The 13010-nt window shown below is 38.1% G+C and overlaps 1 protein-coding gene across 1 annotated transcript; it reads left to right on the forward strand.

The window, feature by feature from the left end:
- The first annotated feature begins 3620 nt into the window (after nucleotides 1-3620).
- LOC125192030 (FIP1[V]-like protein) lies at nucleotides 3621-12215 on the forward strand. Its single transcript, XM_048089482.2, has 9 exons — nucleotides 3621-4805; nucleotides 6360-6592; nucleotides 6937-7063; nucleotides 7184-7252; nucleotides 7414-7557; nucleotides 7781-7882; nucleotides 7992-8248; nucleotides 8982-10590; nucleotides 11434-12215. The coding sequence occupies exons 1-9, from the start codon at nucleotides 3855-3857 to the stop codon at nucleotides 11974-11976; spliced, it is 4035 nt and encodes a 1344-aa protein (XP_047945439.1). The 5' UTR covers nucleotides 3621-3854; the 3' UTR covers nucleotides 11977-12215.
- Nucleotides 12216-13010: the final 795 nt, after the last annotated feature.

Genomic DNA, 13010 nt, shown 5'->3' on the forward strand with positions numbered 1-13010 from the left:
ATTTCTCTTTCTCTATTTTTTATTTTATTTTTTACAAGTGAATTATTTTTTTCCTTTAAACTTTTAAGATTTGTAGATGTACTAAAGATTTGCGAAGACGATCTATTTATTATGTTTAATATATTTCTCAATCTCTATTTTTCCTTATTTCTTTGTTCTCTATTTTTATCTTCTTCTCAAGTTCTTCTCCACTTTTTAAGCTTCATATTTAAGGGTGAAAAATCTCAATTTCGTTGAAGGGTTTACGAAGGGGGTATCACGAAGAATGTGACAGAGGAGTAGTTGGAGATGCCAAAGTGAAGAGATTTTCAAGTGAGGCGAATTGGGGGTCGACATCTGTGATGCTGAGGTCGAATGCAAACAATGTAGAGATCTTGTGAGGTGAAACTATGGAAGAAGAATGATGGAGATCGGGGTATGAATTTGTGGAGGGGTCTTGTGAAGAACTCCATGCTTTGGTGGAATTTTCATGATCAGAAGGTGAAAGGGCTGATTAAGGAGAATATCTCGATTTTAAGCACAAGGAGATCGGTGATTGATTGTGGTTTGATAGTGCTCCGAAGTGGGTGCTGCTGAGGATCGGGAAGTTGGAATTTCTTGTTCCGGTTGTGAAGGCGAAGTTCCTGCACACGGGAGCATGGCAGTGATATGGTGGTGTTGAGAGGAAGGGTACGGATTAAGATTCTAGGAATACTTGGTGAAAAATCCTAGTAATGGTGGGATAATAGAGCAACGAACTCGACCCCAAAAGAATTTCGTTACTTTTGATATCAATATTGCGATTTGGAAGAATTCGAAGAATTGGAGAAGAAGAGAAAAAAGGACAGGGAAGAAATGGGAAATAAGAGACATACAGAGATACATTGAATATTTTAATTGGAGAATAAAGAGAGTGAATTGACTGAAATGTCCTTTAAAGGCTTGAGGGTATTTTCGGACAAAAAATGTTCAAAAAGTGAAAAAATACTTCAAATTATATTAAATCAAATTAAAAGATCTCTGGTGATATTTTTAGGGTATGTTTGATAATTAAGTGAAGCCTAGAAAATGACCCATTTCCTTATCTTTTCTATCCTTTGATACACTTTCAATTTTTTGAAGAAACCCACAAAAATACTATACACTTTCAATTTTTTGAAGAAGCCCGCAAAATTACTTCAGCTTGCAAAGGCCCGTGTATAGCTGCTTGTTGTTGAAAACTTATTGTTGCTTCAATAGTGGTTTGTTTTCCATTGCGTCAAGAAATAAAATTGCTTTAAAAAATTAGCCCTCTTTGACCTAATTTCACGCTCCATCCTCTCATCTCTTCCATCTTCTATTCTCTTTTTTTCTTTTTGAATTTCCGTTAGATTTACAGCACCAAACCAATCCTTTCTTCTCTTCCATCTTCTCTTCTCTTTGTGAAAATTTTTCGGTCAGATTTACAGCACCAAACCTTCAACTCTTCCGTTTTTCACTTTGATTTTAGGTCAGATTTGTAGCACCACTCCATCTTCTCTTCCCTTTTTCTCTCTGAATTTCTCGGCCAGAGATGCAGCACCACACCACACGATTTTTAGACATCTAATTTACACGAATTTATCTCGCTAAAATTGGCCCCCTGTTTTTGTGCAACCCTATTCTCTGGAAGATTAAGGGCAATAATGTCTACACAAGGGATATCTCATTCTTCTAGTAGTGTAACAAACATGTGCTGAATTTTAAAAAGTTAAAAATTGAGAAATACATTACTTGATAATTTGGTTTATTTTCTGATTTTGTTTCTTCTCTTCGACTTTCCAACTTGGGCTATCAAACACACCCTTAAAAGTAATTCACTCTTTTTTTTATAAGTACATGGTTAAAAAACTTGATTATGCCTAATTAAAACCTTAACTACATCTAATTAGACATTATTCCCCACTCTAAACCCACATCTCCACCCTCATTTACTAGACTTTTTGGAGTCATCCCACCCTTTCCACCCTATCTCTCCAAACCCTTGCAACCTCTAACCATTCAAAACGTTTGCTGCATTTTGATATGAATTAAATATCATATTTGACTTATTGTGATATTTTTTTTTTACAATGAGGCGCAAATCAAGAATAAACAGAGTTTTGATGAAGTGAAGGAACAAAAGTACAACACAATATAGAGTGAGCGATCTGTTGAGTTTGTCATCTACGAACCTAGTGGTATGTTGGTCTCTATAACACAATATGTGGTCAACTAAGTTAGATGTCCGTGAACGCATAGGTTCACTGGAACTGTGTGATTTTTTCATTGTGTTATCAGCGATCCATTGAATTCATCAGCTGCGATTCCAATGGTCCGCTTGTTGGTTTTGTCATCAGGCGCACGAACGTACTTTTTAATTCGATTTAGAGACGGTTACTGGGTTCGACACTTAACATCTGGTGCATTAGCAAATTTGAAGGAACCATGTGCTCATAAAGCTAGCAAGCACATTAAGATAAAATGCTATATCATTCGTGATCTTGTGAGAGAAACAAAATCGTGGTGATCAATTTAACATTCGAGCAAAACCTAGATATTTCTTTCTCAAAAAGCACACTCAACACAAAGTTCAACCATCACGTGTAAGGAATAAGGGTGAAATATATCAATGAATTGCTTCAAAAGATAGATAAGAGACTATTATTGAAAAACAAGTTTTGAGTATAAGTGAGAGATTGTAAAAGTTTGCATAAAGTATGATTCAGAGCGTTTTATATTATAAAACCTTATTTTCTTTTGTTAATTGGAAAATTTTAATTTTGTTTTTTGTTTTGTTTTGTTATAGTGTCATTGATAATATGAAAACAAATATATACTGTAGATTGTGTAATTTATTCGATATTAAAGAAGATCACCCAAAAAGTTCACATTTCGAATAGATCTGGCCAATCTATGGGAAAAAATTGTAATACTACTAATTGTCTTAGCTAACTAATGATATTGATAAAATCATAGCACTAAAAATCAACGAGTCGTAGCGCAGTTGGTAGCGCGGAGCTGCGACGATCTTGAGGTACGAGTTTAAATCCCGCCACGTTGGGAGACTTTCGGCGTTAATTCGCAAACCCGATCGAACAGGGTTAGTCAGATTCCGCCAAAGACTGATTCAGTATACTTCTTATATATATAAAAAAGTTCATAGCACTAAAATGTAATGCACGGTGAGATGGATTAATTTTTGCATATGCAGTCTTGCATTAACTATCAAATACTTGAGAGTATTTCTTCATAGAAATTTCACTTATACTCTCTCCGTCCCAAATAATTTGATCCAGTATTCTATTTCGGATCGTCCCACATAATTTGTCCCATTTCACTTTTATCATTTTTGGTAGTGGACCTCATATTCCACTAATTCATTCATACTCACATTTTATTATAAAACTAATACTTTAAAAATAGGACCCAAATTCCATCAACTTTTTTAACCCACTTTTCATTAGATTTCTTAAAACTCGTGTCAGATCAAAGTGTCCCAAATTATCTGAACGGAAGGAGTACCAAATTGCAAATCTAACTCAAAGTAGGGCTTTTATAAAAGAAAATGGGAGTATGTCTTCATATAAATATCACCCGTGCTAAATTGTAAATCTAACAATGGAACAACATCAATTTAGGGCCTTTTATGTTCTTGGCAATTTTGGTTGCAAATTGTAAAGATATAAAACGAAATGAGAATTGAATCTATTCACTCAACAATTTGTTTGATGATTTTTCGTTGAAGGAAAAGTTGATTAGCACTACTGTTTTGTTCTCGGCTGCCCTATAAATAAAAAATCTCAGCTCCCCCCTTTTGCCTTCAACCATTGCCCAAAACCCCTCTATTTCTCCCTGTGACCTAACCGCGCGCGTTCATGGAGGATGACGATGAGTTCGGAGATCTCTACACAGATGTCCTCCGTCCCCTTGAGGCGCAGAGCCAACAATCTGCCGGAAAGGCGCGCCCGATCGATCTCAACATCGATAGCGACGATGAGGAGATTCTCTATGGAGCTTCGGATTCGGCGGCTAAGAAGCTCAATCCTGATTTCAATCCCGGTTCCGCACCCGTTGGGAAATCCGACGCCTTACAAACCCTTCCTCAAACTAGGGGAATTGATTTGAATTTTAATTTGAATTCCAACCCGGGAGCGGCGGGGATTGATGAATTAGTTGGAAATGGAGGCGATGGTTCGGGGTTTGACGCTAGGGTTTTGGAAAAGGGGCGTGGTGAATCGAGTTTCATGGAGGACGAAGATGATATTAAGATAATTGTGGAAGAGAGGGATGAAAAAGACAAGGACTTGGTGGAGGGTGATCCTAACGTAACGAGCAAGGACGAGAATATGTATATTAGCCCTGTTCAAGAGGGAACTACGATGAATTTGATGAATGATGCTGGTGAAATGGGTTCACAGCAGATGATCCCGGGGCTTTCGGGAGGATTGGAGAATCCTAGGGCTCCGAATGTTGAGGATGAGTGGGAGAGTGAAGAGAGTGATGATGATCTGCAGATAGTGCTAAACGACACCCACCATGGGCCAATGGGGATGGAAAGGATGGTGGGAGTGATTGATGAGGATGATGAAGATGGAGAACCCTTGGTGATTGTCGCGGATAATGGTGATGTTAGCCAGATACAGAGGACCGTGGATGAGAAAGAGTGGGGCGGTGAGGAAGGGGGATCTGGAGCTGACATGGAGAAGGATCCCGGAGATGCAACAAAAACAAGTGGAGTAGGAGGTGGGGCTGCTCCAGCAGCTGCACAGCCAAAGATTGCATACAGCAATCATGCATACCATCATCCATTCTCTTCACAGTTCAAGGTAAGCATCTTGTTTGATGAACACATAGAATGTAATTTGGATTCAGTTGCAACTATGATGCTTTTGTATTGAACCTCAGCATACTAGTGATGCTGAAGACGATCACCAATATTGTGGATGAGCTCTTGGCTCCTAGTGATGAGATATTCAACAACATTGCTCTTGAATTTTCTCTTATTAATGAAGTTACATATTTTCTTCTTATGTCTTTTCCTTTTTTGAGTTTGATCTCATTTCAATTGATGTTTGGATTCAGAATTCTGCTGTTAATTAGAAACTTACAATTGTCAGTTGTTGACAATAATTGATTTGGCAGCTCTTACTCTTATCCAATTCCATCCGCATGTTGACAGATATGGTAAAGGGGGACAAAACGTCTTAGATCATCTTCTTTATGGGGGAATCTATCAGTAGATAAGCGTTTCTCTATTTAAATAGACTTTATAAGATAAATTGAAGAAAGCAGCATACAAAATCCAGAATGCAGAGACCAGATGTATGCACTCATATATTAGCTACATATATATGTCCTACGAATTAGAAAGCCCTTTCAACATGTGCTATGGAATTAGCCACTCTATTTTGGCATTTCATGTATAATGGTGCTTGCCCATAGTCAAAGTGCATTTGACCGTGATGAATAGGTCTGAAAGCTGGGCATAGTCATTGAGAAGTGCATATGTGTTCATCCAGAATCCGCATTCTTGACCCCTATAGCTCTATACAACTCAGTTCAAATTTTTTGTATCATTTGTATGAGAGACAAAGAAGCTTTTATTAGTTAACATAAAATTGGGACCCGATACCCATAAGTTTTTGCCTCTTTTACCGAGGAATCCAGCAAACTATGAGACCGCAAAGCAAAAGGCAGGGCGGTTTAACCCACACATACCTACCTCCTCTATAAATTTAACAAATAATAATCTCTTAATATTTAGCTACTAGAGCATGTGGGGTCCAAGTATCCGTAAAAACTGTACTTTATTTCAAGGCTTTAAGCTCTTTAACTATGTGATGTGTAAAAGGTCAAGTAAACAATTATTTTATGATTACATGGTTATTTATCTATTTAGGGATTCAGGGTTTTGCCCTTAAATTTGGATTTACGTTTTGATTGTTGTCAAGCTTCTGTAATAGACAAGCAAGCTACTGTTGCATCTTGTTCATCCTCATTCTGCTTCAACCAACCTTATTGCCAATTCATAAATATTCATCTTAAAATGTACATACAATAACATATTAATAAAACCTTGTAACTCCAAGCTTCTTAGATGTTCTAGCAATTAAGCTCGGCTCATGTAGATATTTGCTGAACAATGCGAAGTGGCTCATAACTGTATGTAATAAAATTTCATAGTTTACTTACGAAATACTGCCTTAGATGTTGTAATATGATTGTTGACTTGATGCATTTGTTAAGTTGCTATGTTTTTTAAAAAAATTTAATGATTTTTTCTACTGCTGTTTCCTATTGCAATTCTTTTGTCATTCTTGTAATCTTGTATTGTTAAGTGTTAACCATTTTCATGTCTTTCTCTCTTTGGAACTGCTTAGTATGTGAGACCTGGTGCAGCACCTTTCCCTCCTGCAGCTCCTGGAGGATTCCTAGGTCAAGTTCGTCCACCCATCAGCATGGGTCCTCCAGCTGGACGTGGAAGAGGTGATTGGAGACCGGCAGGAATGAAGGGGACCTTGCCTCAGAAAGGGTTCAATCCTCCAGCTTGGGGAGTTAATTCAGCTGGTCATGGTTATGGAAGTGGGTTGGATTTCACTCTTCCTTCACACAAGTAAGATTATATTCCTGAAACAGCTTTCTGTCAATAGTCTTAACTTAGGGATGTTAAAACTTCGAAGATAACATACTAATCCTAATTTCAGCGACATTATTTCAAAGCGATAATACCATCCTAGTTGTAAAACGTGCGCATGCCTCGGCTGTTGCAAGGCATGTGCCATAGAAGAGGCACAGAATACAAAAATGTGAGCCTTGGTAAAATTCATCCTAATGTTTAATAGTAACCGGGATCTGAATGCTGCATTAGGTCCTTTTTAGGTGGATAGTTTTGGCACTGTTTTGTTTTTTCATTACTTGATATCTAAAAATGATGTCTCTTTTTCTTCACAATCTCAGGACAATTTTTGAAGTTGATATTGATGGTTTTGAAGAAAAACCATGGAAACTTCCTGGTATAGATGTGTCTGACTTTTTCAATTTTGGTTTGAATGAGGACAGCTGGAGAGATTACTGCAAACAACTGGTAGGTAGCTTCTCAAGTTTGTACTTCTGTTTTTTGTTTAGCACTTGGAGAGTCGATATGGATGTGAGTCTGTTGGTTATTTTAAGATTGTGGCAGCTAAAGTGAATTTGATATCTCTAGGAACAACTCAGGCTTGCGATGACTATGCAAAGCAAAATTCGTGTTTATGAAAGTGGCAGGGCAGAACAGGTAATGTTGAAATTTCTACATTTTGAAGTAGTATTTTGTAATATGTTACAGGTGTATGTGGTGATCATTTGGTTAAAGTGTAAATTATGCCTTGGATTTTTGTGATGCTATATGTTCTCGAGTGTATCTGTAACAAGTCCCTGTTTGATGTTAAAATCTAGGATTATGACCCAGATCTTCCACCAGAGCTTGCAGCTGCAGTTGGTATCCAAGATAATAATGCATCTCAAAAAGCAAGTCATGGAAAGGTGGATACTGGTCCGACTGATTTAGCAAGAGCAGCTGCACGTGAACGACCTTCTCTTGTATGTGTATTTGCTTTATTCTAGGAATAGAACCTTGAACCTTTTTTTTTTTGTAATTGGATTTGGATGCTTAAATTTACTTGGTGTTCTATTGGGTCCTTTAGTGATTGTGTTCTCAAACATTCATTTTATTTAGTTGGGTCCTTACACTTTGTGGTGTGTGATTATTATATCCAACTACAGAATACAGCTTGGCATCTCATTATCTTTTTTTTAATAACAGCCTGTTGGCCGACCTATACCAGTAGAAACTGGTTCTGGTGAACGAATGCCATCAATTGATACAAGGCGTCCAAGAATGCATGATATTGATACCATTATCGAGGTATACAGTTATCCTCTATACTTTCTGACCAAGCTTCCAGTATTTTTTTTACTGTGCAACACCACAAGTTCTCAGTGCCACAGAACTGATGAAGCTCCTTGGAAAACAGATTGCCTGCCAGAGCCCCATGGATGGTGATGACATACCAGAGCAACAAGATAGTGATACTGCAGCGAAGGATCATGTTGGAGGAGGTGATGCAGATCATATGGATAGCCATGCTCCAGCATTTACTGGTAATAAGAGAGAATTTGAATCAAGAAGATCACAGCTGAAGAACGCTGACAGTGGCGATGGTATTGCAATAGAGGATGCTTCAGAAAATTCACATTCTGATAGGGAGAATCTTGCCCCGCAAGAGGAGAGGTACATTCATATTCATTACCAATTTCAGATGGATTTGTGATTTTTTCACCTCATCAAATTTATTCTGGCTGATTATGGTTCTTGTATTAAGCTTGCCTGAAGTTGAATGAGTATGAAAAGTTCATGATATAGTTAGTTTAGTAGTAGTGTTTATTTTAGGAGGGTGATGATAAATTGTTTTGCATATCATATAATACTCTTATCAGGGCTAGGCGTTCATCCAAAAGAAACATATAGTTAGGACCATCAGGTACAAGCTACATCAGTCCAACAGTGCAAAAAAGTTAAATTAAGGCATCTGGATTATAGACTAGGCGTTCATCCAAAAAGAAATAGACTAAGAAAGTGCATGTGTGATGCCCATGCCAGATTCTAAACCAAATGACTACCATTGTATCTGGATACATTATCCATTGAATATAATTGGGGGGGGGGGGATATCTTTACTGCCTTTGTAAGATGCTGGATTTTTTTTAGATTAATGTATAGTGGCGCAATAATTTGTGTGGAGCAAAGGCTAGATCAGCATGTCCTGAATATTTCTGTATGAATTGGGCATTTTTCTTTCTCTTCCTGTTATTTGATACATTTGTCACTCTTGAATTTTTCGTTATCATCCACCAGATCTTCTGTCTAATACTATGTGCAGTATTAGGACCTACTGAGGGTTCATGACGTTGCATATACTCCTTTTGGATTTTGGACACTTACAAACTGTTTATGATGATGATAGGTCTATAAAGGCAAGGAGTAATAAAAGGGGAGAACATGTTACAGGCGATGTAGAGGGAGGATCATATCATACTGGGGATGGTAAGCAAACTCCAGCCTCGTCATCTTCCCACTACATTGGATCTGATGGGGAGCGAGATGTGGGAGTTTTAGATGAGTTGAATGATGATTCAGTGGTGGATGATAGAAGCTTTAATATGGAAGGAGAGGAAATGGCTTCAGATGCACCAAACAGGGGTAAACGAGAAGACGGAAACTTATATTCTACAAAGAAACTAAAGCTAAGTTCGCACGTAGGACTACTTCCGCGCGAGTATGAAGATGGGAAAGACTTGAAGACTGCAAGAAGTAGTGACAGCAAAGTGAGATCAGGAAGTAGTGAACATCTTCATAGTTCTCCTGATGATGTTGACGACGAAGCCCTTCAGGATAGGCACCCTCTTCGAGCAGGTAATGTCAGGAGAGAAGTAGGAGATGAAGACAATACTCATAGGAAAGATCACTATGATAGAGATGATGCTGGAAGACAGAACATGGTGGTGAAACAGAGAGAAGATTCTTTTTCACGCAGAGGTGGAGATGCTAACTCATCACTTCATCGGCATGGGAAAGCTGACAGTGCTGACTGGAGGAAGGGGAGTGATATATCTGAAGGAACCTGGAATCGACGAGATGAGGATCATCGTGGAAGAAGAACAAGACTTGAAGACCCAAGAAAGAGGGATCGAGATAAGCTTAGAGAAAAAGATAAGAGTGAGAAAGATGAACATCATCAGTCAAGAAATCTGCTGGAAAATGGCAGTTGGAGGGGGACTAACCATGAACTGGATTCTACAGGATCTAGACAAAGAGATAGGGATGGCCATTTTAAAAGTCGGAGTGAAAGAGTAGATGACCTTCACAGCACCAGAAGAAAAGAAGAGTCACATGTCAGACGGACAAATGCTGAAAAAGATGATATTTCCCAGAATCACAGAGAAAGTAGCACCAGGAGGAAAAGAGACAGAGATGACGGCTCTGATCTGCTCAAAAGAGATGAGCAAGGTAGATCAAAGGATGATGAGATGCATTTTGCTCGCCAAAAAGATGGGGGCTCGTCTCAAAGGGAGAGAAGTGAAAGGCCAAGAGAGCGTGATGAATGGCATAAAAATAAGCAGGATAACCTTTTGTCGAAGAGAGAAAGAGTAGAAACACGGCCAGTGATGAGGAGTGGGCGAACTGCTGAAGATAAAACATGGCCAAGTCATTCAAGAGTAAATGATGACTACAAGGGATCCAGCAGAGATTATCATCCTAATGATATAGGCCGGCACAGTGATCAACTCAAGCAAAGGGATCGAGTTGAAAATGAGAGTTATTCACAGCATAGGAACCAGGATGATGTTTATGATCGTGGAAATCAACTCAACAATGATGAGAAAAGAACAAGATATGAAAAGACTAGCAACCGGGATGTTCGTGCTGCCTATGGTTCTGACACTTCTAGGGCAAATGAATACAAAAGGAAAGAAAGTAGCCGAAAGAGTAGAGAATCAGACAGTGGAGATCACAGTTCATTGATATCCTCCAAGAGGAATCAGGATGAAGATGGTGGACAACTAAATGAGAAGGTATGTGTTTCCTTGGCCCAACATGTCAAAATTTATGAAAATATCATAAGATCATTACGTCAATTTATACCTAGATTTTATTTTCACTGTTTTCATCTGATCATCAAGACTGATGGAAAAAGGAAAGCATAGATGATTTGTAAATATTGACCTGGTTTACAGAATGTGTCCAGTTGCAAAACTCTGTTATTTTGTTTGTGACTGTTTCATTTAAGAATTTCTATGATCTGGAGAAACCCAGCTCTGTTTAATACTATTATTTTGGTTTTCGACAACATGTGATGACTTCTAAAAAATTCTGTAAATTGTGCTTGATCATAGTATGTTATTAATTGCTGCAAAAACCACCTAGCAGTTGAGTACTTTGAGTAAGTACTCAGTCTGGCTTTGCGAGTGTCTCTGGACACAAATCTCTGATAAGCTGACTTGCTCTGTCGGATCACCTTTTTCAAGGACTATATTCATCAACTAATTAAGCTGTTCCTAATTTCTTCCCTTGAATATGTGCCTGCTCTCTTAAATAAAAGCCAGAGGTGTCCCCATTCTCCCTTGCGAGGCAAAAAAGAAAAAAAGTCCAGACTGAGCTATTATAAAGTTGATTTTTTTCTGAATAATTCTGTCAGGATGTCAGTTAGAGTGCAGTTTACCACCCACCAAAATATAAGATATCACATTCTATGCTTATGCCACCATATACTTCCCCTTCATATATAAAAATGATCATGAACCCACATTCGTTACTGGTTGCTAGTTAGCATTTTCCTAAATTATTGTTAAGTAGGAAACTCATAATCTGCACTTGTCTAAGTTCCCACTGTTTTTGCAATTGGTTCATGCTTGCAGGCAAACTTGAGAGGCAGAACTGAGCAGCAAACTAGTCACGGTCACACAAATCACCAATCATCTCGAAAGCACAAAGAAGAGGCTTCAACCGACGAAGAACAACCCGACTCAAGGAGGGGTCGATCCAAATTGGAACGGTGGACCAGCCATAAGGAGAGGGATTTTGGCATGACCCCATCTTCTTTGAAGAAAAGAGATCGAGACACACACAACAACAGTGGGGCAAGGGGACCTCATGAAGATCCTCCTGGAAAGACAGAGGATAAACCACAGCCGCCTGTAGTTGATAACAAAGACGGTGTTCCAGAAATGAACAGCGACAGCACTAAAGCAGCAGTCGTGGAGGACAAACACTTGGACACTGTTGCCAAGTTGAAGAAACGAAGTGAGCGTTTCAAGCTTCCTATGCCTATTGATAAAGACGCAGTTGCAGCGAAGAAGGAGACCGAGCCTCCTCTGCCTCCGAACCAACCGGAGACACGCCCTGATTCGGAGATCAAATCGGAACGGCCAGCACGAAAGAGGAGGTGGACTGGCAATTAGTAGTCGAGGGATACTTTTGTTTCGTTGTTGAAGAATCGTACGTATTATGTTGTCCGATGATGATAATTGATTTGAGGCATCTTGCATTCTACGTCTTCTATATTTGAATTGCGATGGCCTTCAACTGTTGTACTTTCTATTACTCGAGAAGACTTTGTATATACAGACTTAATACATGTAGCATTAGACAGGCTGTAGCTGCACACACAAATTTTAATATAGCACACAATTTTCAATTCTATACAGTGTATTATTACATGATAGGATTTTGGCTAGTTTGTTTGGAGACTATACATATCAAATTAGATAATGATTTTTGAGAGGATAAAAATTAGAAAGGCTTCTCGTACGGAAATCGGATTCTTATTATAAAACAAAATACCAACTTTCATTTTTTTGGTCAAATTATTCTGTATTATGTTTAATTTCTTTTGCAATTTTGATCAAACTTATTCTATATTATCTTTAGTTTCTATCAATGAAAAATTGATGTGGCATGCTTCATATATTTGTAGCTGTGACTTCTATACTTTAATTAACTAAGTTGTCTACCTAGAGATGTTAATATTGTACTGTAACAAATTACGTATAAGTTAAATAATGTTGCAATTATTTACAAGCAACCTTTTATCGTATACTTCATCCGTCAACAAAAAATAGTCTCATTTTGCTATTTTGGGATGTCTATAAAAATAGTTCAATTTCTAAATATAGAAAGTTTTCATTTCATATTTTATCCACTTTTTCTTCCCTCACTTTTTTACTTTACCAATTTCTCATTAAAACTCGTGCCAACCACAAATGAGACTATTTTTTGTGAACGAAGAGAGTATTATTTTCTACTTCTAAAAATTTAAATTTTTTGAAAAATCATGCCCTTATCAAGCCACTACTACAAATTCGTACATGCAACCCTTACTATCAATTTTTTCTGTGTCTGCCCTGACTACTAAAGTATGGACTTACCAATTACTTCCTCTGTCTGCGAATAGGAGTTCCGTTTTTTCATTTTGGTCCGTCCGCGAATAGGAGTC

This window comes from Salvia hispanica, chromosome 4 (genome assembly GCF_029641045.1).
Source record: "Salvia hispanica isolate PSC_SH4W2 chromosome 4, Shi_PSC_v1, whole genome shotgun sequence".
NCBI lineage: Eukaryota > Viridiplantae > Streptophyta > Magnoliopsida > Lamiales > Lamiaceae > Salvia > Salvia hispanica.

Bases quoted from the DNA above. Each gene is read 5' to 3' on its own strand.
- LOC125192030 (XM_048089482.2), top strand. From the start codon at position 3,855: ATGGAGGATGACGATGAGTTCGGAGATCTCTACACAGATGTCCTCCGT. The intron at 7,064-7,183 runs GTAGGTAGCTTC...TGATATCTCTAG, and splicing joins GAGATTACTGCAAACAACTG to GAACAACTCAGGCTTGCGAT. The intron at 8,249-8,981 runs GTACATTCATAT...TGATGATGATAG, and splicing joins CTTGCCCCGCAAGAGGAGAG to GTCTATAAAGGCAAGGAGTA.